This window comes from Tupaia chinensis, unplaced genomic scaffold, assembly GCF_000334495.1.
Source record: "Tupaia chinensis unplaced genomic scaffold, TupChi_1.0 Scaffold146907_1, whole genome shotgun sequence".
In the NCBI taxonomy this organism is placed as follows: Eukaryota; Metazoa; Chordata; class Mammalia; order Scandentia; family Tupaiidae; genus Tupaia; species Tupaia belangeri.
Window position 1 is genome coordinate 3506627 of NW_006206760.1, and position 25632 is coordinate 3532258.

General features: G+C 40.5%; 1 protein-coding gene across 1 annotated transcript in view; it reads right to left on the reverse strand.

Annotated features, from left to right (window-relative positions):
* The window catches only part of NWD2 (NACHT and WD repeat domain containing 2), a 160540-nt gene that overhangs the window by 44115 nt on the left and 90793 nt on the right, over nucleotides 1-25632 (reverse strand). The window contains exon 3 of the mRNA XM_006169260.3: nucleotides 22487-22603. Coding sequence (XP_006169322.1) covers nucleotides 22487-22603 — 117 coding nt within the window. The remainder of the gene's footprint in view (nucleotides 1-22486; nucleotides 22604-25632) is intronic.

Below are 25632 nucleotides of genomic sequence, written 5' to 3' on the forward strand. Positions count from 1 at the left end.
CATGCACTTGCCAGAAAGACAGAGAGAGAGAGAGAGAGAGAGAGAGAGAGAGAGAAAGACAGAAAGCAAGAAATCACCCCCCAAGGGGATGGCCATGCCACAATCTCTTCTCCTTCATTCTCCTCTCAGAATCTTGGGCATGCATGCTCACATACCCAGCATGAGTTTAAGCCACTGGGTCCGGCGGGACTTGAAGTGCGATTGACTACATGGGAGTCCAGTGACACAGCCATTACGCCAACTGCTGGTCCCATCTGTGTTCAATTTTCTAGCTAGGGAAGTAGCTATAAATTCTTTATAGTTTCAGGTAAATATATATATTTTGGAAATTCTTTTTTTTTTTTAATTGAACTTCCTGTAGTTTATTTCAATACACTCTTAGGATTCTTTTTTTTTTAATTCTTCTAGACAACCTTGGCACAATTTAGTTGCAGAAGCAACGGAAATCAGTATGATGAACAAGAAGTGTGTAGATAAATCTCCCCAAATCCCTAAACACCCATTGTTAAGAGAAGAAATAAAGCCGCATGAGCTCTCCTGTAATAACATCTCCGTGGCAACCACCTTGGTCGAGCAACATGCTGGAGATTTTTAAAACTTCACTTACTTTCCAAATGAGGTGTTTCTTTATAGCACTCAGCTTTAAATAATAATGACTGAAAATGTAGTTAAGAGCTCAAACTGTGGTCTAGTACAAGTGAGATAATACCTGCACTTATTAGAATACCTGGCATGTGGTGAGTACTTGGTAAACGCTGTTGTTCTAGTTACTGACACCAGAGACTCCCTTTCCTGCCGTTAATGTCTATCATATTGATAGGGGTATATCACTCATAATATCATGACTTCACTTTTGTTTTTTTGAGAGGTTTTTGCTATAGGGCGCGTGCGCTTGCCAGACAGAGACAGAGACAGAGAGACAGAAAGTGAGAAATCACCCCCCAGAGGGGATGGTCACGCCGCAATCCCTTCTCCTCCATTCTGCTCTCGGGATCTTGGGCACACATGCACACGTGCCCGGTGTGAGTTTTCAGCTACTGGGTCCAGGACTCGAACTGTGGTCGACTATGTGGGAGTCCAGCGACATAGCCATTATGCTAACTGCTGGTCCCATGACTTCACTCTCGTTCTCAGGACAGCACACACTTTCCTAGAGGGTGTGTCCCTTGACTTGGTGTTCAAATGAAACTTTCTTTGTATTCCTGGCATTTCTGTGTGGAGAGACCCTCATTCACACAAACTTTTTCCCATCACGCCTCTCCAGATTGGGAGAATAGCTCTCTGGAGCCTTTGGGAGAAAAGGCATCTCTTTCTGACAAACACTTGTTGGCAGGAATTCTGCACTGAACAGGAAGCTTCATGGGGACAGGATTCTTTGTGGGATGCCTGAGGCTGTCTGGCTGTGGGCAGATAAGTCAGGGCAGTGAAATTTTAGGAAACAACTTGCTTGAAGAACCTGCTAACAGCTAGGTTCATAGGAGAGGTGAATTATTTAAATAACCACCTATTTGACTCTTGTGTTTATCTCTCAATTGGGTCTGAATTTACACAGGGCAAGAGAGGTATTATTTATAGATCTCTTAAATTCACACATCTGGTGCATTCATCTGGGAACTTTGACAAGTAGACCAAGACCAGAGAGGTTTTTTAAGGGGCCAATGGTCAGGGTCAGCAGGGAGAGGTCTTTTAATCCGGGAGGTTAGCAGGTGTCTACATCAAGCCATGCAGCTGGGTTTGGCCATTGGCTTTTAACTGTTGTGGTCAACCGAAAGGCTCTAGGCTTTGGCAAATGTGGGCCCTGAGGGATTCTAAACCTCAGTTGTGATGGCTCTATCCAGAAGTGAATGGCTGTTTGCTGTTAGGTAAGAAGATATTTATACGTAGGTAGTACTGTAGCTTCCCGCCTTGGAACTTGCCAGCAGTAAGAATGGAGGCTAAGATGCAAGAAATGTTCTTTTGGACAAAGACTTAGATATGACGGAGCTAGATGGTTTTTTGCTCCTTGTTCTCAGCTCTGCCTGGCCAGAACTCGCAAGAACAGACAGAACTGAGCTCTAAGTGCCCTGGAGAAGACCAGTAGGTTCTAACTTAAAATTACTAGCGATAAGTCCAGGGAGGCAACATTATTTTGACTGTTCCAGATTCCATGAACTATCTTCAGGGCCAAAAGAGAGAATGAATATAGCTAACCTCTTGTAATTATGTGACTTGCAAGGGTTTTCAAGAGTCATCTGAAAGGAACCAGCAGTTAGCGTAATGGCTATGTCGCTGGACTCCCACGTAGTCGACCATGGTTTGAGTCCCGAACCCGGTGGCTTAAAACTCATGCTGGGTGCGTGTGCGTGCGTGCCCAAGATCCTGAGAGGAGAATGGAGGAGAAGGGATTGTGGCGTGACCATCCCCCCCTGGGGGGTGGATTCTCGCTTTCTGTCTCTATGTCTCTCTCTGTCTATCTGGCGAGAGAGCGCATGCGCCCTATAGCGAAAAATCTCCCCCCCCCCAAAAAAAAAAGAAAAAAAAAGAGTCATCTGTGAAAGGTAGTAGATTCAAAACAAATAAAGAGAATATGTGCCATCTTCTTGGCTGAGATAGAGACAACTCAATAGAATGATCACAAACCCAAAGGCCTAACACAAGGACCAGGGAACAAAGGCAGAACTCAAGGGTTTTGAAAAACATGGCTTCCTATGGGCAATTGCATCTGGAGCCGTGGAAGACTGAAAACAGAATAAAGAAGGCAGGCAGATGCAAAGCTAAGGGAAGAAAAAACTCCTTGAGGGAAAGCTAACATCTTAGAAGACAGGCTAGAGAGACACAAAATCTTTGGAGGTCAGGGAGACATCGATGAAACAAGAGATGGGCTTACGTCCATCAGTCTGCTCTTCAAATGGGATCAGAAAGTGAAGAAACATGTGAATTGTCATTATTGAATCAGAAAGGGCAATTTGGTTCAGTGGAATCCAGCAGAGGAAACCAAAAACTCAGAAAAACAACCTGGAATCCCTCCTCTGAAGCGTACTAAAACCCAATAAACCTTAGCAAACACGTTAGAATTTGCAGGGCCCACACGTTGGGACCCACATTCTGATGATTCGGTATATTAGTCCATTATTGTGCTGTTGAACAGAAAGGCCTGAGACTGAGTAATTTATAGAGAATAGAGGGTTATCTGGCTTCTCATTCTGGTCACTGGAAAACCCAAAAGCATGAACCTGGACATCTAGCCCACCTTTGGCTGTGAGTCACAATGTGGCCAAGGGCAGAAGGCAGGCTAACAGCCACAGCAAAGAGAGAGATGGGGGAGGGGTGGAGAAGAGGCCGCAGGCTTCTCCTTTTCTTCTGTTTGTTCCTCCCACACCCCCAACGGATTGGACAGTGTCCTCCTATTAGGCTCTGCCTTAAGGTCTCACCAGTTCCTGAAGTCATTACACTGGGGACCACACTTTCAGAACATGAACCTTTGGGATTGAGGACAACTGTAGACAGCAGAGATAGTGTAATAAGAGGGTGGGAAAGGGCAGAGGGTCAGACATGGGGTTAAAAAAAAATATATATATATGAAACTAGAAATGGAATATTATTGATAACAACAAACATGATTAAGCCACTATGCAGTTTATTCTAGATGGGAAACCACATTTAGTATGTTGTGACGATGCTCAGGGATTGAATGTAAATTAATAAAAAAAAAAGTTTCAGGAGGAAAAAGAAAACACTAAAGCTGTTCTTATCGAAATTAAAAAAACGCATATTTGATGACTGCAGTAAGCTATGTAGCCCCAGCTAGATACTACTTTATAGTATGTTCATTCTACTCACTGGGGTTTATGCCTAAAGTAAGACTTGGGTTCATGTATAGGTATATATCAGCTGCGCTTGCTATTGGAAATATTTAGACTAATTAAGTTCATTAGCAAATCAATTAAATGGGGGGAAGGCATAGAAAGCAACCATGGATACTAGAGACAATGTGGGAGGAGGGTGGGACACAGCAGAGGGTGAGGGATAGGGAATCAAGGATGGCAAAAAACAAAAGGCAAAATATACAGGACATAAGAAATGGAAAATTATTTGTTGATGACATGTATGTTGATGTGCTTGGTTGAGTCAATATACAGTGCATTCTGGATGGAAAATTCATTTTGTATGCTGTAATGATGTATATAGCGAATTAATGTAAAAAAATAAATTTAAAGATAAAAAAAAAAAAAGAACATGAACCTTTGAGAGACAAATCATTATCCAAACCATAGCTGGGGGGTCCGTATACAAAGAAGTTATACAGATGTGATATGCAAAGACTGGGGAAAGCAGCATGAAATACTGAAATGAATTCCTGGAAGCTAGAGCACTGTAAGGGGCAGGTGTTGCTTGTGCCCTGAGGGATTTGTTCAAGAATTTATGAGATCAGAATCCTAAGAGAAGGTAGGAACAAGATGAGACGTCTTAGATGTGAACAAGCAGAAAAATAATGCATAAATCCAGGGATAGGTTGCATGCTGGTCTGATGGGAGGATGTCACCTAGGTGGGATGCTCTAATTTAGAGATAGGTGTAACCTGCTGAAAAGTAGAAGTCTCTGGCATATCAAGACCTACTAAGGAAATCCTTGTGTCGAAAGATCTCCATAGCCAATATTTACTGCAGCACTATTCACAAGCATAAAGATATGAAATGAACCTAAGTGTCCATAACTAAACACGTGGGTAAAGAAAATGTGGTTTGTAAGTATGATGGAATATCACTCAGCCATTAGACATTTTCTGATCTGCTAAGTCCTAACTCTTGGGATCCATCAAGATTGGGGGGAACATTTATCTTAATTAGTTTTTCATAATTAATTCATAAAAGTTTTGGTGAAACAAAATGAGATCATTTAGGCTACTTGTAGAATCCATGTTTTGGTCCTTTTTCTGTGGGTCCTTCATGTACTAGGGGTCTTCAGAAGGCTCACGACAGTATATGTATTCTGAAAAATCTATGTATGGAATTCAATTTTTTGTAATGACTGAGTGTATGTGTGCATATGAGAACAAGTACATGCAAGTGCGAGTGAACATCCTCAAGCGTTCACTCCCCTTTCCCCAGTCCTCTAGCTCCTCACGATCTTGGGTATCCACCCAAGAACCTGGCATGTCTTCAGGCCAACATGGGAATCTGAGCCTGCTATTGGCTATCCGGGCTCCGGCCCTGTAGCCCAGCCTCTGTGGATTGCATCACCTACGCTGGGCTTCAGCATTTTTCATATCAACATAAACCTGTACTTTAATTCCATTTTCCATGAACTTTAAATACCTTCCCCTCATTCCTATAACAAGCAAAGCTAGTAGTTATTTAATGTGTACTATGGGGTGGGCCCTGTGCTAAGCAGGGCCTCTGATTGTCACAAAAATGGTATAGAAAGTCCTAATATTATTCTAATTTTATAAGTGAGGCAAGTGAGTCATAGAGAGATTAAGAACACTTGCCCAAGTCATGAAGAGAAGAGCAAATATTTATCCTGACAATCTGATTTCAGAGTCTATACTCTTCAAAATAGAATCCATGTCCCCTAAAAAACATCTGTCTCTATGCCACACAGTAGGAGTTTTATCTCAGATAATGCCCCCAATTCTATGTAGGTTAAGAGCACAGACTTCATGGTAAAGCACCGTAGTTCTGAAAGCCAGCTTTGCAGTTCTGTGGTCTAGGAACCTTGGGGAAGTTACTAGGCTAAGTTGCTCAGAGCCGCCAAGTTTCAGCTATAAATCGGGGTAGCAACACCTGCAGGTCACAGGCTTGCTGTAAGGATTAAGTGACAGGATGGCCTTTTCGAGCCACTCCATACAATGCATCACCTCTTAGTCTCATTTTACAGGTGAACAGCAGGACTGAAGTTCATGCAGCTCACAGGTGGCTGAGCCATGTTCAAATCCTGATTTATAGGAAAAAAAAGCTTGCTTTTTCCTGTATGTTATTCCAGTAATTTCTGGCTTCTTCAGGGGTGATTTCCTTCTGTATCATTCAGTTCTTTCTGGAGAAACTATTCTTAGCCTTGACAAAAGATACATGGAGTGAGTGAGGCTTTCCAGTTGTGCACCGTGAGCTGTTGCAGGGCCACTAGGAGTAGAGTGGAAACAGATGCAGTAAGGAGGGAAATCCAAGAGCCCATCCACCCTGCTGCACCAGGCCCGTGCTGCCTTCATTTGTATCTTTTTATAATACTCAGTTTGAGTAAGTATTATTATTATTATTTTTGGAGAGGTTTTTGCTATAGGGCACATGCGCTCACCAGAAAGACAGAGAGAGACAGAGAGACAGAAAGCAAAAAAATCCCCCTTGGGGATGGCCATGCCACAATCCCTTCTCCTCTGTTCTCCTCTTGGGATCTTGGGCATGCACACACGTGTACCTGGTGTGAATTTAAGCCACTGGATCCGGGACTTGAACCATGGTCGACTACATAAGAGTCCAGCGACATAGCCATTATGCCAACTGCTGGTCCCAGTTTGATTAAGTATTTTATTTTATTTCATTTATTTTATTCTTTTAGATTTTTGCCATAGGGTGTAGTGCTTGCCAGTGAGAGACAGAGATAGTGAGAGGGAAAGTGAGAAATTACCCCCTCCACCACCCCTGGGGAGGACGGCCATGCTGCAATGCAATCCTTTTCCTCCATTTCCCCCTGGGCATGCATACACACACACACACACACCTGTACCAGGTGTGGTTTTCAAACCAGTTTGTGTCCAGGACACAATTGTGGTCGACCGGAGTCCAGTGCTGTAAGCACTAAGTCACCTGCTGGCCCCCTAAGTTATTGTTTAATGAAAGTGTTGCCTGGTAAAACAAATCCCAAACCACCCCGAGAGCCACAAGTGTAAAGGAAGACTATGAGGCTTGCACACAGCTGGTCTAAGACCGGGGAGGAGAGGTATGGAGTGTGGGGGATGGAGTGGGGACACTACTTCATCTTCTAGTATATGGCCTTCATCAACTCTGTTTACAATTTTGTCTCAGTTTACCCATGTGAATAGAAAGAACTAGAAAACCTTCCTATCTCCTGGGGACATGAAGATTAGACAACAACATATGTAGCAACTGCTCTGTGAAACAGGAGGCATGGCACAAGAGCGAGTGTACCCCAGCGCTGGACTGTTAGGGTTTGAATTCCAGCTCCCCTCCTTACAGTGAGACTCTAGGCGAGTTACTTAATCTCTGCACCTTGGTTTGTTCTGCGAAGCGCTGACAATAGTCTTATCCTCATTACGCTGTTGAAGGACTAAGTGGTTCAAACGTGGTAAACTCTGCTCTGGGGGTTGTTGTTTCTATTCTAAATTTTAGGTTTCATTGACCACATTAATGGCCCATCACAATCCTTCCTATGAAAACCTGCAAAACTGACCAGAAAGTGTGACCCTCTTTTGAACCCTAAATATGAAAAAACACTGGGGAAGTTCATGAAACCTGCCGTGTACTTTTCTACAGAATTACCCGGATAACCAGAATAAAAGAGGTCTTTGGGTGTGGTGGGGGCGTTGTGGAGAATGGCACCAGGAGTGTAGATTATCAAGGACTTGCCAATTTTCAATTAGCCTTAAAGTGATAAAATATGAACTGAAATTGCACTCTTAATACAAATGAAATCAAAATATTCTGTTACTTCATTGTTTCTGATGATAAAACCATAAAACAGATGTGCCCCTAGCAGCTTTGAAGCAACATCTAAGTCCCTGTGCATTTCAGCAAAATGCCCAATTCTCTACACTTCTCCGTTTTTAAAGAAATCAGTTGTTGAGTCCTGCATTACAGAGAAAGCATAGTTTATTTTTACGATTGACAAAATTACATCTAGGGAGAATGCATGGGGGTTATATTGAAAGAAACCCTTGTACAGGAGTCAAAATTATAGAGCCCTCTGACTCAAAGGTCACCCAGATTGAAAAAAAAGAAAAGAAAAGAAAAGAAAAGAAGCATATTAATGGAAATAAGGCAAAACACAAGAACCAATAGAAAGGTAACTGCCTAGCAGGCCACAGCATGTCGAGAGCCTGGCAAAAACCAGCCCAGAATCTGGCTCAGCATCAGCCACTGCTGCTCGGGAGAACAGAGTTCTTCCTCACATTGGAAATGTGGACTGTCCCCCCACATGAGTGAAATGACGCCTGTCATGTCGCTCGCTTCTTTAACCACAAGTCTCAGTAATATATGATTTCTTTTGGCCCAGGTTTCCCTTTTTTCTTTGAGTGGGCTTAGAGAGTAAAATTGAACTTATGGGGCAAGACAGTGACACAGTGGTGAAACGCGATGCTCTGTTGGGTGATCTCACATGGGAGGGTTCCTGGTTCAAGCACAAAGATCTCCCTAAGTGTGCTGGGCACCCACTTGCCCACGGTCCACGGCTGGCTGAAGGCTGGGGGGTGGTTGGAGCGTCAGGATCCTGTTGGGGGCGCTCTTTCTCTTTCTCTTTGTCTCTGTCTCTTTCACTCATGGAAGAAAGAAACTTAAAAATTTTTTAAATGATCAATTAATTTTATTATGTTAATTTGCTATAGGGCACCTGTGCTCACCAGAGGCAGACAGAAAGAGAGAGAGAGACAGAAAGCTGCTGGTTCTGGGACTTGGACTGCAGTAGGTCATGTGCGAGTCCAGAGCCTTACCCAACACGCCACTTGCTGGCCTCAACTTAAAAAAATTTAAGCCTGTCCATGATTATTGTATATCGTCTTTTATTTCAATTCAGACATTGGGATGTAAAAACATAATAACGAACATTTAACGTTTTGTAAACCGAAGTCACTGTGGGTATTTTGTGAAGTGGTTATTGATACAACATGAAGTGAACACAAACCCTAAGTTAGAAATGTAGGTTGGGGGTGAAGGGAGAGCAGAGAGACACACAGTATTTTTCTTTTTTTCTTTTGTTTTTTAGTAATCATAGCCATAATTGGGCTTAGAAATATATTTTTATTATAAAAAGATATTCTAACCTAAAATTTTTTTTTGTTATTTATTTATTTTTTAGTTTGCTGAAGAATAAGTATGCTCACTGGAGAGAGAGAGAGAAAGAGAATGAGAAATCACCCGCCTACTCCCACCCAGGGGGGAATGGCCACACTGCAATCTCTTCTCTATTCTCCTCTTGGGATTTTGGGCCACACGCACATGCGCCCAGAGTGATTTTGAAGCTGTAAGGTCTGAACCTTGAACTGCACAGTTGGCCATAGGGGAACTAGCCACACCACCTGCTGGCCCTACCATATACATTTTTTACCTTATTTAACATTTTATTTTTCATTGACAAGTGATAATTGTGTACAATTATGTAATATAATGTGATATTTTGATATATGTTTATAATATGCGATGATTAAATAAAATGTATTAAAAGTCATTCATGTCACATACTTATTTTTTTTGTGATGAAGACGTTTTTTAGACAGAGACTTTTGCTATAGGGTGCGTGTGCTCACCAGAGACACAGAAAGTGAGACATCACTCCCTAGGGGGGATGGCCATGCCACAATCCCTTCTCTTCCATTCTCCTCTTTGGATTCTGGGCACACACACACATGTGCCCATCACGTTTTAAGCCGCTGGGTCCAGGACTCGAACCACAGTCGACTAACCACTACACCATTTGCTGGTCCTGTCATGAAAACATTTATTACAAATATGTTCTAAAAATAACTAGAGGTTTCTGTTTTTTTTTTCTTTTCTGAACCGTTTTTTTTTTAAAATTTCTTTCTTTCTTCAATGAATGAGAGAGACAGAGACAGAGATAATACCGTCAACAGATCCTGAAGCCACAATCCACCTCCAACACGAACAAGCATGAGCTTGATGTACACAGAGAGGTCCCCAGATTCGAACTGGGGGGTCTTTCAGGTGGGACTGCCTCACAACAATTGCTATATTTTACTCCCGCACCAACATGTGGCTCTTCTCATGAACTTTTGTAATGACTTTGGCCCGACAGCGAAAAAAACTAAAAAAAGTTGACCTGATTTTCACAAGTCTTTATACAATCTTGTCAGTAGATTTCTTTCTTTCTCTTTCTTTCTCTCTTTCTTTCTTTCTTTCTTTCTCTCTCTCTTTCTTCTTTCTTTCTCTTTCTTTCTTTCTTTCTTTCTTTCTTTCTTTCTTTCTTTCTTTCTTTCTCTTTCTTTCTTTTTTTCCTTTTTTTTTTCCTTTTGGTGTGTGTGTGTTTTACTAAACCGAACACTGGAAAATATTTTTTAAAACATTTCTATTTCAATGGAAGAGGAAGGAAGAGAGTATGTCTCCATCCGCAGAGCCACCTCTCGACTGTGTCTTTGTTCACCAAACCCCAGTCACTGCATCTGTCCTTAGGTTTGGCTTGTATGGCACAGGGCCCATGATTGAGTTGATCCTAAAGAAAGGTGTTAGCAAATGGAGAAAACGAAACGCTGCCTTTGGAACCGAAACTGGAATATTTCTATTTAAAAATTCTGCAATAGGAAAACGATAAAACGTTTTAGAGACTAGCTGGATGGAGTCAGAAAATGTCCTTTGGAAGCACAGTAATTTTACATTCAGCCCATACAGAGATAAGTATTCCTAACACCTCACAGGCTTCCTACGGGGTCCTCGGGATGGAGAACAAAAATAAAATTCTTTCTGAGGGTTGCAGTACGGTTAAGACCCTGTCAAAAACACACCCCTCCTTCCCTCATTAAAAAAAGAAAAAAATCCACCGGAGAATTTATAATCTATTATGGGAAAAGGGTAAGTACATACAAAACTCTAATTAAACCCAAATAGAGCTCCAAATGAGTGGCATGAGGGCTTGGAGTACTATTTAAAAATAGCTATCATTTTGGGGCTATTTGGGCACTAAACACTTTGCATATTTACTGATTTAATGTTGGCAGACTGACACAATATTGTCTTCAATATTATCACTTTAAAGACGGAAATTGAGGTGCAATGAGATAAGGTTTGTGAGATCAGAATTAACCCAGATTTCTAGGAACAACTGGATAATTTTCCATGTCAGTCTCTGTGGGAGAATAATAGATCTAATATTGGGTTGTTGGGAAAATCATGATGCATTTTTGCGTAGAAAAAAAATACATCATGACTCTTCCGACAACCTGATACAATGATGTTCAATGGCTTAAAAGTTGGAAGTATTCATCTTGTTCTGCATCTTTCTCTGACAAAAAAATAAATAAGTTTTTTTTAACTCTTAGTTTTTCTTTATTTATAGTAGAACACATGTGCATGTATACAAGGGTGGGTGGGTTTCTACCACAGGGTCTGGTCACATTGCAATCCCCTCTCTCAGCCCATAGGATCTTGGTACTGGCATGCATGCCTGGTGTGTTTAGCACAACTGGACACTCCCACTTGGTCAACTGCGGTTCAAGGCCCACACCCGGTGGCTTTCTTTCTCAATTTCCCTCTCTCTCTCTGTGTGTGTGTCTCTCTCTCTGGTCAAGTTAAAATTAATGAATGAATGAATAAGTAAACAATGAAAAAAAAATAAACAGGATGGCTTCGACACCTTTGTCCATATGATGGAACAATTTATTTAGTATGGGAAATGATCCTTGAAAGCTTAGGAGAATGCATAGGCATAAAAACCATTTTTCTTATTTTGGGAAGCAAAAAGGCGCTCAGTTTTGGAAGTTGTATTTTGATAAATTGAATTTCTTATACAGCTACCAGTTTATCCAGATTTTTCTGCATCTGCTTCAGTAATTAACACTTAATCGAAAAAGTGCATCATTCAACTTACAAACTTTTTACCAGCGATGTTTTGCATGGCATTTTCTCAATTTTAAAGTTTTCTTGTAGTCTGTTAAAAGAAAGTTCTATGTATGTAACTCTTAGCTGTGTTGGCACCTAGGCAGTGCTATGTATTAGTGTTGTTGCTGTTATTTCTTTTTATTTTCTTTAAAGAATTATTTTATTGAACTTTATTTATTTATTTAATTATTTTCAATTTGACCAGAGAAGTACAGAGAAAGAGAGAGAAAGAAAGAGAGAGGGAGAGAGAGCAAAATAGAGTGAGAAATCAAGCCGCCAGGTCCAGGATTTGAACTGTGGTCAGCCATGTGGGAGTTCAGGGCCTTTAACCACCATGCGACCTGCTGGCCCCTGTTGCTGTTATTTCTATATTTGAGGTTAAATATCAACCTTGTTTTTGTTCCTAATTTTACTTCTATGTATTTCTATTAGATTCGCCAAAAATTTATATTTTTATTGCTACTATGCTAATTCTATTCTGTCTTCCTTACAATTCACCCAGCTTTCCCACCTAGCAGTCTGCATGTTATGCTGTTCTTGCCATGTGCTTTTCAACCTCAAAGGAGACTTCCACACGTTACTGAAATGCCAACAAGCTTGCTGAAGTCTATCTTCTGTAGCAAATCATTTCCAGTTACCTTCTTAGTTCATTTTTTCCTAATCTGTAAAATGTTTTCAAAAATTCTTCTTTTTAAATCCAAACTGTTAGTGAATACACAGGATGTCTGGCTTGCTCTTTTGTCCTGTCTTTGTCCTTCTAGGTGTTGGTCAGCTTTTCTCCATCTGTTGCTGGAGGACTCACTGATGCCTTCTCCTACTTGCAGAAATCAGGCATTTCCTCATTCTAGACATTTCACTGGATGAATTGGGTCTGTTGCTAATTCTTCAATAGTGTTCTAATTCTTTAAATGTCTTCACAGAGGGGTACGAGAATATTGAGAGTTCGCAAAATGCAGTGTGACTAAGCTATCCTCACCCACCAATTAGGAATACCCAAACCAAATGACAACAGACTACCAAACTTCTGTTGTCTTCCTCATTGATGGTGATGTGCAGCCCCAGAATGTGTGCTTTGATATCCCGTTTAGAAAGCTGAATATGCACAACCTGGTGCTCTTCATGGTACAACCTGGATGTTAGACAGTGCCAAGGAAATGTCTGCTACTGTCATCACTGTCCACAGTTTGTGACTCTTAATTTAACTCCACTCTTAGAACGAGTCGAATTTCCTCCTTGAGTTAGACTGTGTTTTAACGTTGCAAATTTTCTTTGCCTTGGATCTTCACAGTTCAGTATGAAGCCAGGAGAGGCTACGTGGACTATGACATGACTGTGAGTCATGTGGACGTATGTTATAAACACTCATAGTCCATATGGACTATAACATACGTCTGTGTCCTTTAATTCACTTTCTTCTTGGGATTAGAGGGATAATGGCTCTTAGGGGAGACAACGATGAATTCTATGGCTAGACTGATCCTTCTATAATCATGATGAGACTTTAGCCTCATTATTCTTCCTTACTTGAAAAAATGAATTTCCAGAGATAGATATGATGACTAACATAGATTTTTTTTTTAAGACTATCTCATCTGCTACATTTTGGGAAAAGTTGAGTCCAGTACTTCACTGAGACTGTTATAGGCAATTAAGATCCAATTGCTTCCCTGCTGTTGGTTAATCAGGGTCACCTCTGTATTTATAACTGATTCAAGGTGGAGACCAATTAATATTCATTTTTACAGGGACATAATTCAAAGCCTCTTACAAATGCTGTTAGTTACCTCATCCAAAGCTGGGTAAAACTCCACAAGCCTACTCCATTCTCCCATTTAGAGGGCACGAAAATAATTTAATAGTTAAGGGAAAGCACCATGATTAATCAATAAACTTATGAATACATTTTAAATTAGGTATCATATTGTTTGTGGCATATAAGCATTTGATTCTTGTACAGAAACACTAATATTTTTTTTTTTTGGAGAGGTTTTTGCTATAGGGTGCGTGCACTTGCCAGACAGACAGAGAGACACATAGAGACAGAAAGCGAGAAATCACCCCCCAGGGGGGATGGTCACACCGCAATCCCTTCTCCTCCATTCTCCTCTCGGGATCTTGGGCACGCATACACACGCCCCTGGCGGGAGTTTTAAGCCACCGGGTCCGGGACACGAACTGTGGTCGACTATGTGGGAGTCCAGTGACATAGCCATTACAGTAACTGCTGGTTCCCCAGAAACACCAATTTTAAGAATAGAATTGTTGGGATCAGCAGACGGCATAATGGTTATGTTGTTGGACTCCCAAGTAGTCAATTGCAGTTCAAGTCCTGGACCCAGTAATTTATAAAACTCATGCCGGGTATCTGAGAGTGTGTGTGTGCCCAAAATGCCAAGAGGAAAATGGAAGAGAAGGGATTGCTGTGTGGCCATCTTACACTCCCCACCCCCATGGTAATTTCTCACTTTCTGTTTCTCTTTTTCTCTCCCTATAGCAAAAATCTCCCTAAAAAAAGAAGAAGAAGAAAAGAAGAAGAAGGAGGAGGAGGAGAATTAGGAGAAGAAGAGAACTGTAAAACCGGGAGCATTTCTTAATAACACATTTTTGTATAACAACAGGCAAGGTGTAGATGCTACACTAAGCAAAAAACTAGCAGGGATTCCCTTCCCCTAAGTGAAAATAACAGTTAAAACTATTACCTCTTCCATAATCAGAGATAGTGTGTGTCGTTAAGTAAATACAAATATGGAGACATTTAGCTTTCTCAAACCATGCAGTTCAGAACTGCAGAATGGATGCTCAGAGAGTTTCACCATGCCTCAACGAAGGTGGGGAGGTTGAAGAGCAGTGATGGTCCTATTAGGTCTGCACATCTAGTGAAGAGGCTGATGAAGAAAGAGAAAGAACAGAAGAGAGGGACATCCTGGTACTTCTAAGGCTGGTGTAGAAGCTGAGAAGACAGAAAGGACCATGAAAGTAACGTCACACAAGGCTGTCCCATGTCTGTGCGTCATTCTGAACTGGAGGGGGATGGCCTTCTTTGGCCTCCACCACCTCCAGCATTGTCTTTGCATTTGATTCCAGGTATGTATTTACAGAACTGTTTCCTCCCTAATGCTTTAAGGAAAGAAAGTAAAAACCAATACAAAAAGTGCTCATAGACTTTTGATGGTCCACACTGATCGTGTGACTCTAGTCGCTCCTTATTTTTCCCTTGGTTACCAATTTTGCTCTTCTCCCATATCCCCAAAACAGAAAAGAATTAAAGACAATGCAGAGATTGTGAACATTGAGTGACACTATATCTTTAATATGTATCTTACTTTCAGCAAATAATTTTTGCAAATTGTGGATTACAGGTTATTATGTAACATGTGTTTTTGTGTGTATGTTTAAGCATCTACCTTGATGAGGTGGAAGAAAGAGATAATGACTTAGGAATTAGCATAATCACCTGTGACTCATCCTTCTCCCTCAAAATAGTCAACACCTTCCCATCCTTTCTCTGAAATGTCTCTGCTCCTTGTCTACCTCTCTAGTCACGTCTCATCATCCCTGAGTATCTTTTACCTAGCTCATGACATTAGCTGGGCTTCTTTTTAGTTAGGTCTCTCACCTCCAGCCTCTTCACCTTACTGTCTTCAGAATTTCAAATACGAATTGAACGTCTTCCCCATTGCTAATAGGTTTAAGCTGAAATCTATCTACAAGGTCTGTCCTCAGACTAAACTTTTTGCCCCGTGCTCCACAATGCACTGTTGCTAATTCTACGTTCTGCCTATATTTAGGACTGCTGACCAGTGGATAATCAAGGTATCCTCACCTCCCTGTCCCAGATCTAGAGATGGAAAGCTTTGACTCCTTCTAGCCTTAGTGCAAACAAACATCCTGCAGAGGTCTTTCTGACCTACAGAATCAGAACAAATCACTTTCTCCATTTGACTTCCATAGCCTTTGTCGAATACCACATTATCCCACTTAACAAAGAGCATCATTTGTAACCGCCCTTCTCTCTCTCTAGATGGGTGCTTAAGAGGACAGAAGTATTATGCTACTTACCTTTAGCTCAGAGAATTTAGCACTGTCTACCATATGATAGGGGCCCTACATGGCTTTGCTCATTTTGTTTTATGGAACAACAATATGAAACATGCATTTCTAGAAACATGGAGACTTTAGATTGGTGGGTATAGTTGACCTGGATCTTGTATTGTGAATAGATACTGGGGAAGTACAAGGGGAAAAAACAAGAGGAACTTTGTTGTGTTCATAATTTGCATTTATGGCTCTCTCTCTTTCTCTTTCTCTTTCTTTTTGAGAGATTTTTGTGGTAGGGTGTGTGTACTCGCCAGAGAGACAGAGAAACAGGGAGACAGAAAGTGAGAAATCTCACCCCCGAGGGGTGATGGCCACACCACAATTCCTTCTCCATTCTTCTCTTGGAACTTTGGGCATGCATGCACATGCATGTGCACCCAGCTTTAGTGTCAAGCCACTGAGTTCAGAACTCAAACTGTTGTCAGCATGTGTAAGTCTAGTGCCTTAACCACCACGCCACCTGCTGGGCCCTATTTATGGCATTTTCACATGATAAAGAGATTTGGTGTTCTTCTGTTCACTTTTTCTCTCTCTACATATATCTATATATCTATATATATGTATATATATTTACCATACAAAATTTGCTGCCTTACATTAATAAACTAGGAAACAGTGGCTGAAATTATGGAAATAGATTTTGTACTAATAAAAATTTACTATAGAAATACCTTTATATGTTAGCAATGTTCAATTAGTTCTTTTGACTCCTATCAGAGAGCTCATTACAGCTGAGAAGAAAGATCATTTTAAATTTTCCTTTGGATCGAGTCATGCACTGTGCATACTCAAACACATGGAAACTCAGTAACCTACTTCTGAATGACTTTACAACTACAGAAGAAATCAAGACTAAAATCAAAAGGTTCATAGAAACCAATGATAATGAACAAACGAATGTTTATAACTTATGAGATGCTGCAAAAGCAGTCAAAAGAGGGAAGTTTAGGGAACAGCAGTTAGCATAATGGCTATGTCGCTGGATTCCCACGTAGTCGACCGCAGTTCGAGTCCCAGACCCGGTGGCTTAAACTCATGCCTGGCGTGTGTGTGTGCGTGCCCAAGATCCCAAGAGGAGAATGGAGGAGAAGGGATTGTGGTGTGGCCATCCCCCTGGGGGGTGATTTCTAGCTTTCTGTCTCTCTGTCTCTCTCGGTCTGGTGAGCGCACATGCCCTATAGCAAAAACCTCTCTCTCAAAAAAAAAAAAAAAAAGAGGGAAGTTTATAGCAATTCGTGCCCATAAGCAAAAAGCAGAAAGGTACCACCTAAAGACATAAATCAGAGAACTGGAAAAACAACAACAAAAAAACCCCAAAAATCCAGGTGAAAAGAAATGACAAAGATCTGCAGAAATAAATGAAATAGAGAATAAAAGAACTATACAGAAAATAAATGAAACCAAGAGCTGATTCTTTGAGATAAATAGTGAGTTTGGACTTAATCATAAGCTGTCTCCCTGTTAACTGCAGTGCTGGTCAAAGTCCCTCTTTGGGAGCAGTAAAAGTTTTTCCTTAGTAAATTCCAGTAAATTCATATCTAGCAAAGTAATACACTTTTGCAAAGCTTATTAATATAAATATAAGAATGAATTTAAAAACTTATTTGTTGTGTCAATCAAATCTTAATTCTTTTTTAATATTTAAACTATCTTTGACATTTTTGTTTGTTTGTTTGAAAGGTTTTTGCTATAGGGCGTGTGTGTTTGCCAGAAAGACAGAGAAAGAGAGACAGAAAGCGAGAAATCACCTCCAGGGCGGATGGCCACACCACAATCCCTTCTCCTCCATTCTCTTTTCTAGATCTTGGGCACACATGCACAAATGTCCAGATGAGTTTAAGTCACCGGGTCCAAGACTCGAATCGTGGTCGACTACGTGAGAGTCCAGCGACATAGCCATTATGCCAACTGCTGGTCCCTATTACTGACATTTTTAAAGGGAAAAATTTTTTAATATATGTTTCATAAATATCCGGTAAGAAGAAAAACTATTATCATGTGAAAAGGACTCGAATCACACTTTAATAAGAACTAACGGCTGCATAGCTAGTTACAGTTTACAAAGAATGCATACATAGGTCATCACACAGGGTCCCTACAATGAACCTTTGGAGTTGACTCAAAAGTTTCTTTTACTTTGTCATGATTTCCCCTTATGTATGGATGAGACCCATGATTAGTGACTTGCCTTGGGAGACTAGGACTCTATCCGAGGTGCTGAAGTGAACATCTTGAGCTTTTCTGTGTGTGTTTGTCTCCCTGTACACATGGATACAAACACCGTTCCTCCTCTGGAGAGATGATGGATTCTTTGCAATGTCTCCCAAGGTAATCCTCTCAGAGTGGAACCAGACATATGTCCAGGCACCCTTACTCTAGCACCCTGTCCTCTCTGTGGTCCAAAGCATGTGTGTACAGAAGCTGTCCAGGATTAGTGTGTCAAAGGGACCTTAGGGTCTTATTCAAAATAACAACTTTTTTTTTTTGTAAGAGAATTTTGCTATAGGGCATGAGCACTTGAGAGAGAGAGAGAGAGAGAGAGAGAGAGAGAGAGAATGAGAGAGAGAGAGAGAGAGGGAGGAGAAAAAGCAAGAAGTCAGGCCCCAGTGGAGACAGCCATGCTGCAATCCCTTCTCTTCCATTCTCCTCTTGGGATTTCGGGCATGCATGCACATGCGCCTGGTGTGAGTTTCAAGCTGCTTGGTCTGGGACTTGAACCTTGGTCGATCCTGTGGGTGTTCAGTGCCTTAATTACTACACCACCTGCTGGCCCCCCAAATGACAACTCTTAAGATAAGGATGTTGAAAAGATCCAAGTATATATAATATTTAAATTCAAATTCTCTTTGGGTCTCATCTCCCCGGGTATTTAAAATGGAAGCTTTGTTTGGTCCTGAAATTTTTTTTTTTATCAAACATAAAGACTAATATTCATATAGACTTTAAAGATTGCAAAACATTTTTTTTTTCATTTAGCAATGGTGAATTTTCTTGCCAAAGACTTTAGCATGAAGAGAAGTAATATGCTAAGGTTTGCATCCCACAGGGGTCATCATGACTTCTAGAAATATCACAAGGGAGCCCTGGGCAAGGAAACTGGAGCTCCAAAGTGACACATACGTGCTCACTGTTGCCATAGTTACAACAGAAAAGGCCATCAGAGACACAGAGTATTATTTCTATAAACAATGACAGAAGCCTGGGGTGATTTAGGATCACCAGGGTGAGTAATCCTAGCTCTGCCTTCAGGGTTCATCATAGTGGTCTTGAATGTAAACATTTAACAGAGGAGTGGAAGGGACAGACGATTTGTTTATGGTCAGCGAGTTGGTGTTGATGTATTCCCAGTTAACTTTGACTCTCAGGACCTGCACAAATTGGCAAAGTCTTTTCATTTTTCTTTTCCTACCCCATTGTTGGAATGAACAACTATGAGGAACCTCAGTTAGTTCAGGCACTGGATAGGGTCATAAAAGCAGGAGAGGTTTTCTTTGTCCAGCTGAATTGACTGGTACCCAAATGTTCACTTCATAAGCTAAACAATGTCATCGAATGTATATAAAAATAAATTAATTAATTAACAAAACAAAACAAAACAAACAAACAAACAAAAAGCAGGAGACAGTCTCCTTCATTACTGAATGTCTGAGGCTGGATTAAGACAGAGGTAGGGAGATCACAGCAGATCTCCACAGTCTCAGCAGACCCTGTAGGGCATTAACCCTCATGGGTTATGCTTCCCAAAGCTGGCCTTCTACATAGGATGGACTCTGCCTAACTTGTCCTCTAATATTTCAATCTCTTCTACAGCATTCCCGCCAAGATGGATGGTGTTCTTTTCTCCGATGACAACTTTGTTGGTGATGCCCTTGTTATGATTTGAGATGTCATCTTTAGACAGTCTTGATAGAGAAGAATAATGATGGTAACCATGATAAACAACAAGCACTGTGGGTTACTATCTGAGAGATACTATACAAGTGCCCTGTAATTGCTTTGGATCCTGCGAATGAACTCATCTTACAAAGGAGGGAAGGAAGAACAGCTCTTCCTGTGCCACACATGCATCCTAAGGCAAAAAATTCTTAAAAAATATGACTCTTTCCTTTGCTGGTATTCCCTCTCCTTTTCCTCATTCTGTATTTTCTCCATAGCACTTAACACCATCTGACTTACTGTTTCTTTGATTTTTGTTTGCCCTCTCCATCTTCCTTTCCTTTTAGCTTTCTATGGAAAGTTGAAGGGGTTTTCGCTCTCTCACATTGAAGGCAAGGAAACATTTCTGAAATATTATATAGGTATTCAAAAAAGGTCTTTCATTTGTATTTATTTATTTATTTAATTTCCCAGAAAGTGTGTGCATTATCCAGAGAGATTGAGGGAGAGGGAAGAGGCAAACCCATGGGGTGTGGTCATGCTGCATCTCTACTTCTCTGCGTCTCCCTCCCTTTGAGATCTGGCATGCATGCACATGTGCCCAGCATGATTTTCAAGCTGTGGGATCTAGGACTTAAACCATGTAGTCAGCCATGTGGGATCCAATTGCCTAAACCACCAGGCCATCGGCTGGCCCAAGAAAGTCTTTTTCCTTATTTTAAAAGCCCATTTTCAGAGCTACAAACTAGTAAGAATTTCCACATTCATCCTCAATTTAATATACAGTGTTAGTTATTTTATACTCACAACGAAGCATGTACCTGAAGAAGTTTTCAAGCAATCCTCTATGGAAGAGTGCAAGCTCCAAAGTGGCCAGGCATTTTATCTTCTCCTTCAAGTCTAAAGTTGAACTATAAAAAGTGGACCCACCAAATGGCAATTTTATATGGCCAACCCACTAGAATTCTAGCACTAAGAGTAGCCTATGGCACTCAGTGAATTGTTGGTAAATAAATGAATAATTTATCCACATAAGAAATACTAAAAATAATATATTATAGCACCCTTTCTATACTTTGTTATCCTTGGTAACAACTTTATCATCACTTAGTCAGATTACTGATATAATCTCTATAGGTCTTCTTAATCCTATGTGGAGATTAATATAACTGGACCTGCAAATAATACTAAAAATTATTTTGTTAATATTTTGAGACCCCCCCCTTTTTTTTGGCTATAGTATACATGCCCTTGCTAGAGAGAGAGATGGAGAGAGAAAGTGAGAAAGCACTCCTTGAGGGGATTGGCCATGACATAATCCCTTCAGCTCCATTCTCCCTTGGGATTTTGGGCATGCACACACATGTGCCTAGTATGTTTTTCAAGCTGTTGGGTCTAGGACTCAACAAGTCGTGCAGTAGACCTTAGAGGATCTAGCTGCTTTCACTTCCACACCACCTGGCTAGCTCAAGCCTAACTTTTAATGATATTATAACATATTTTCTCATAGTATTCACTAGTAATTGTAATACTCATCCATCAGTTTCAGAGAATTCCTTGTTAAGTTTCTTCCTATCAATGAGTAGGATTTATTGAGAGCCAAGATAAGCCTCTTTCTTTAGTTAAATTAAGGCGGAGCTTTTGCAACTCCCCTGCCATACGGTACTACCACTGTGCTTCCACAAAGGAGTGGCTGTTCTTTAAAAACTACCAAAAAATCATATTCTTTTCTTTCAGAGCAAGCAAGAGAGGCTGAAAACAGCAGCCTACAATTTGTTACAGTTTCCTGTAATGAAGAATGTTTTTAAATAAAATGTCTTCATCAGAATAAAAGAAAATCACAATAAAGCAATAATGATATTTCACTTGAGTAGTCTCCGTGGATTTGTAGCTTATCATGCACATCTCACTGAAAATCATTACAGAAACGAACTTTTTCACAGGGCACCATTTCCTATGGGCAGATATGATTGACATCATATTTTTTATTTACTTTAACAGTGTTTCAGCCAGTGTGTTAAAAAACATTCCAGAAATTCGGATATTGAGAAATAAAAACACTATCATGGAATACATTATATTGGGTTGTCAGCAAAGTCAGGATGTATTTTTCTATATTTTTTCTATGCAAAAATGCATCATGACTTTTCTAACAACCCAATATTACAAGGTAAGAAAAACTAGGACAATTTTTCTAAGAATGAAACAGTCATCCTTGCTGCTGATCACGAGGTGTAAAAATTGTTGAACCTAAGTCATCCCTTCGATTACAATTTCAAATTATTCACCGTTAATTTGTAGTGCTTTCTATGGAAAGCTGAAAAAGGTTTTGTTCTCTCACTTTGAGGGGAAGGAGACAGTTTTAAACTATTAAATAGATATTTTAAAAAGTCTTTTTCCCAATTATTATTATTATGTTTTCAGAGAGTTTATGTTCTTGCCAGAAGGAAAGAGAAGGAGAAAGCACTTCTCCTCTCCATGGGGCACGGTCATGCCACAATCCCTTTTCCTTCATTTCTCAATCCTGCCAGGATTTGGGGCATGCATGTAAATATGCCTGGTGTGTTTTTCAAGTCATTGGGTCCAGGACTAGAACCACATGGTCAGCCATATGGGATTCTGCTCCGTTAACCAGCAGGCCATGGGTTGGCCCCGTATTTTCCTCCCATTTTAAAAGCCCATTTTAAGAGTTACAAATCAGCAAGAATTCTCACATTCATCTACAGTTTAATATAAAGCATTAGTTTTTTTATACCCACAACAAAACATGGACCTGCAGAAGTTTTCAAGCAATCCTCCAGCAGCTTCATGCGGGTCTTCTGGAGCTCTGGGCTGTCCCATTCATCTTCTTCAACTCCCCAGTACAGATCTATGATCTCAAAACAAAGGGACAAAGCAGCATTAATTCACCTGTGAGAACATCACCTGTGGCTTGTTCTTACAATGTCAAGCTCATGTGACTTTCAACTTTTCTCTTTGCAGCATGTTTCCCATTGGGATATAAAATGATTCTTAGGTTGCATGTAAAAAGATTTTTCTAATTATGATTCAATGATGGGTTGAAAATGAACATACTGTTGTTTTGTTTATGTGGATTTGCTGATGTCACGGGTCCAGAGATAATGAAATATTAACTGTTGGAGGCTCTAAAGCCCAGGCTTTCATTATACTGAAATAGTCAAAGGATTTCAAAACAAAAAAGTGTGAAGGCAGTGGCGATAATGTCACCACAGTATTTGAGACAATTAAATCACAGTGTAGGACGCTAATGCACACTTCAATATGAGAAGGGAACTAATCTGAAGTTGAATAGTTACATTTCTTTCTTTCTTTTGTTTTGAGAGGGATTTTTGCTCTAAGGCGTGTGTGCTCTCTGGAGACACAGAGAGAGACATAGAGACAGAAAGCAAGAAATCAGTCTCCCTTCCCCTGCCCCGCAAGGGGATGACCATGCCACAATCCCTTCTCTTCCACTCTCTTCTCGGGATTTTGGGCATGCATGCACATATACTTAGCATGTTTCAAGCCACCAGGCCCGGGACTTGAATCATGATTGGCCATGTGAGAGTCCAGTGATGTAATCATTATGCTATCTGTTGGTCTTAAACATTTACATTTCTTAAGAAAAAGGAAGAGAGAGGGGAAAAAAAGAAAGAATCCAAAAAACCCTACTCTTGGTGCCAGCAGGTGGCATGGTGGTTAAGGTGCTGGACACTCCCATATGGCTGATGATGGTTTGAGTCCTGGACCTGGTGGCTTGATTTCACCTTTCTTTCTCTCTCTGATCAAATTAAAATAAATGAGTGAATAAATAAAATTGAAATAAATAGTTCTTTTTACAAAACAACCTGTTCTTATTATACTTTATCCTATGAAGGCAGATATTTTGTAAGTCTTTTTTCCATAAGCTGTTTGGCTTTCATCAATACATATCTGAACAACATGTATTGAAAAATAAGGAAAGGTACAGCCTTACTGAGAAGTGAGAGTAATAGGATTTTCTGTCTCTCTACTTCAAAGACTATAGGGAAGATGGTGTGAGGCTGTAGAAACTTACAAGTACACTTTGAAAAGCACTACTGAGAGCAGTAAAGGCTTCATTCCCTTTACTCAACTGCTATCTGCATAAAGTAAATGTTTCCATCTGTGGCTTTGAAGATTTCTTATTTTCACTCCTTACTTCCCATAGCCGAAACAAAAACCTCCCCCTTTCCCTTGCTGCTTTCATGGCATTCAGTGAGCGTCAAGTGCAGAGTTGAGATCCTTCCTTGCAGCTCTAACAGATCCTCTGGGTCTTTGTATACCTGCTGTGGCTTCACTGTTCCCCTCTCCCCAACACATGCAGAAAGCTGTGCAGATCTTTGTCTATCTGCATTTATGCTTTCGAAGGCTCACAGATAGACGATAGCTTCTTTAAAAAATATCCTCATGGCCCATCCATTTCATGAATTTTATCATATAAAAATAACAGCACTGGTATGGGAACTCCTTTCTTTACCTCACAAGGTCTAACCACACACTATTATTAGGGAAAAGGATGTCTGAGATGATACTTCTATTGTCGAATCTGAGAGCATCTAGCTGGGCTGTGTAAAATTAAATATAAATAAATGAAAATGTAAAACTTCAGTTCCCCAGGTACTGAACAGGTATTCGATACTGGTTCTCATGCTGGACAGTGAGTTCCACTGGGCAAAGGTATAAATTACTGCGCTCCAGAGAGCACAGAAATGATCTAGTAATGAAATGATCTAATTTAGTAAACAATAAGCTATGACTTCAACAGTGTCACGCTCTCAACAAAGTGAAAGGGTGAAGAAATAATGCGCATGACTTATCGGTAATAAACATTTGCGGGGATTTAGATGTCATAGAGTGCTTTTTGTACATTAATATATTGCCACATTAGTATACTCTGCTATTTTAGAATACAAAAGGTGAAACCCTCCATCTCAGCATCATTGAGAACAAGGTCAAAGAGCTTTGGCAAGTGCTGAGAAGGTAGTTTCTCCTCAGTGGGAGAGATCTCTTGAAACACTGCTCTAATCTCTTGTCTGGAGAAGAATAATTAGAGTCTTGGTTAAATAATGGGTTAAGAAAAATAAGCTCCCACCTGTGAGAAAAAAAGGGATGACTCGATTGGTAGGTCAGAGTCTGGGATTCATGGAGTTTATTATGTCAGGGTCAGTGCCCAAGGGTAGGAGGATCTCATGTTCTCTCTGCTGCTTCTTGTGTAGGAGAGTTGGAATCAGGGCAGGTTTTTCTCTCAAACCTCTGTCTAACTTGTCCATGAAGGAGGCCATATGGCAATTTATTTAAGTGGCTGCAGCCAGTTGAATGCCATAGGACCTAGGCTATTCTGCCTCCAGCATTACAGAACCTACTCCAAAAGTTAAGAAGTGAGTACTCCATTGGCTGTCAAAAACATCAATGCAGAGACACAAGAAATAGAAAAAAGAAACAAAGAAACATATCTTCCCAAAAAGAACAATATAACTCCTCACCAACAATAGATAAAATACAAAAACCACAGAAATGTCATAAAGGGAATTCAGAATATTGATCATAACAAAACAGAGATACAAGAGAAGACAAACCATCAGTTCCAAGAGGTGAGAAAATTATTCCATGACATGAAGGAGGAACTACATAAAAAGACAGAACTCTATGGGACCAGCACTTAGCATAATGGCTATGTCACTGGACTCCCATGTTGTTGACTGTGGTTCGAGTCCTGGACTGGGTGGCTTAAACTCATGCCGGGTGCATGTGCATGAGTGCCTAAGATCCTGAGAGGAGAATGGAGGAAAAGGGATTGTGGCATGGCCATCCTCCCCGGGGGGTGATTTCTTGCTTTCTGTCTCTCTGTCGAGTGCACGCACTCTATAGCAAAAACCTCTAAAAA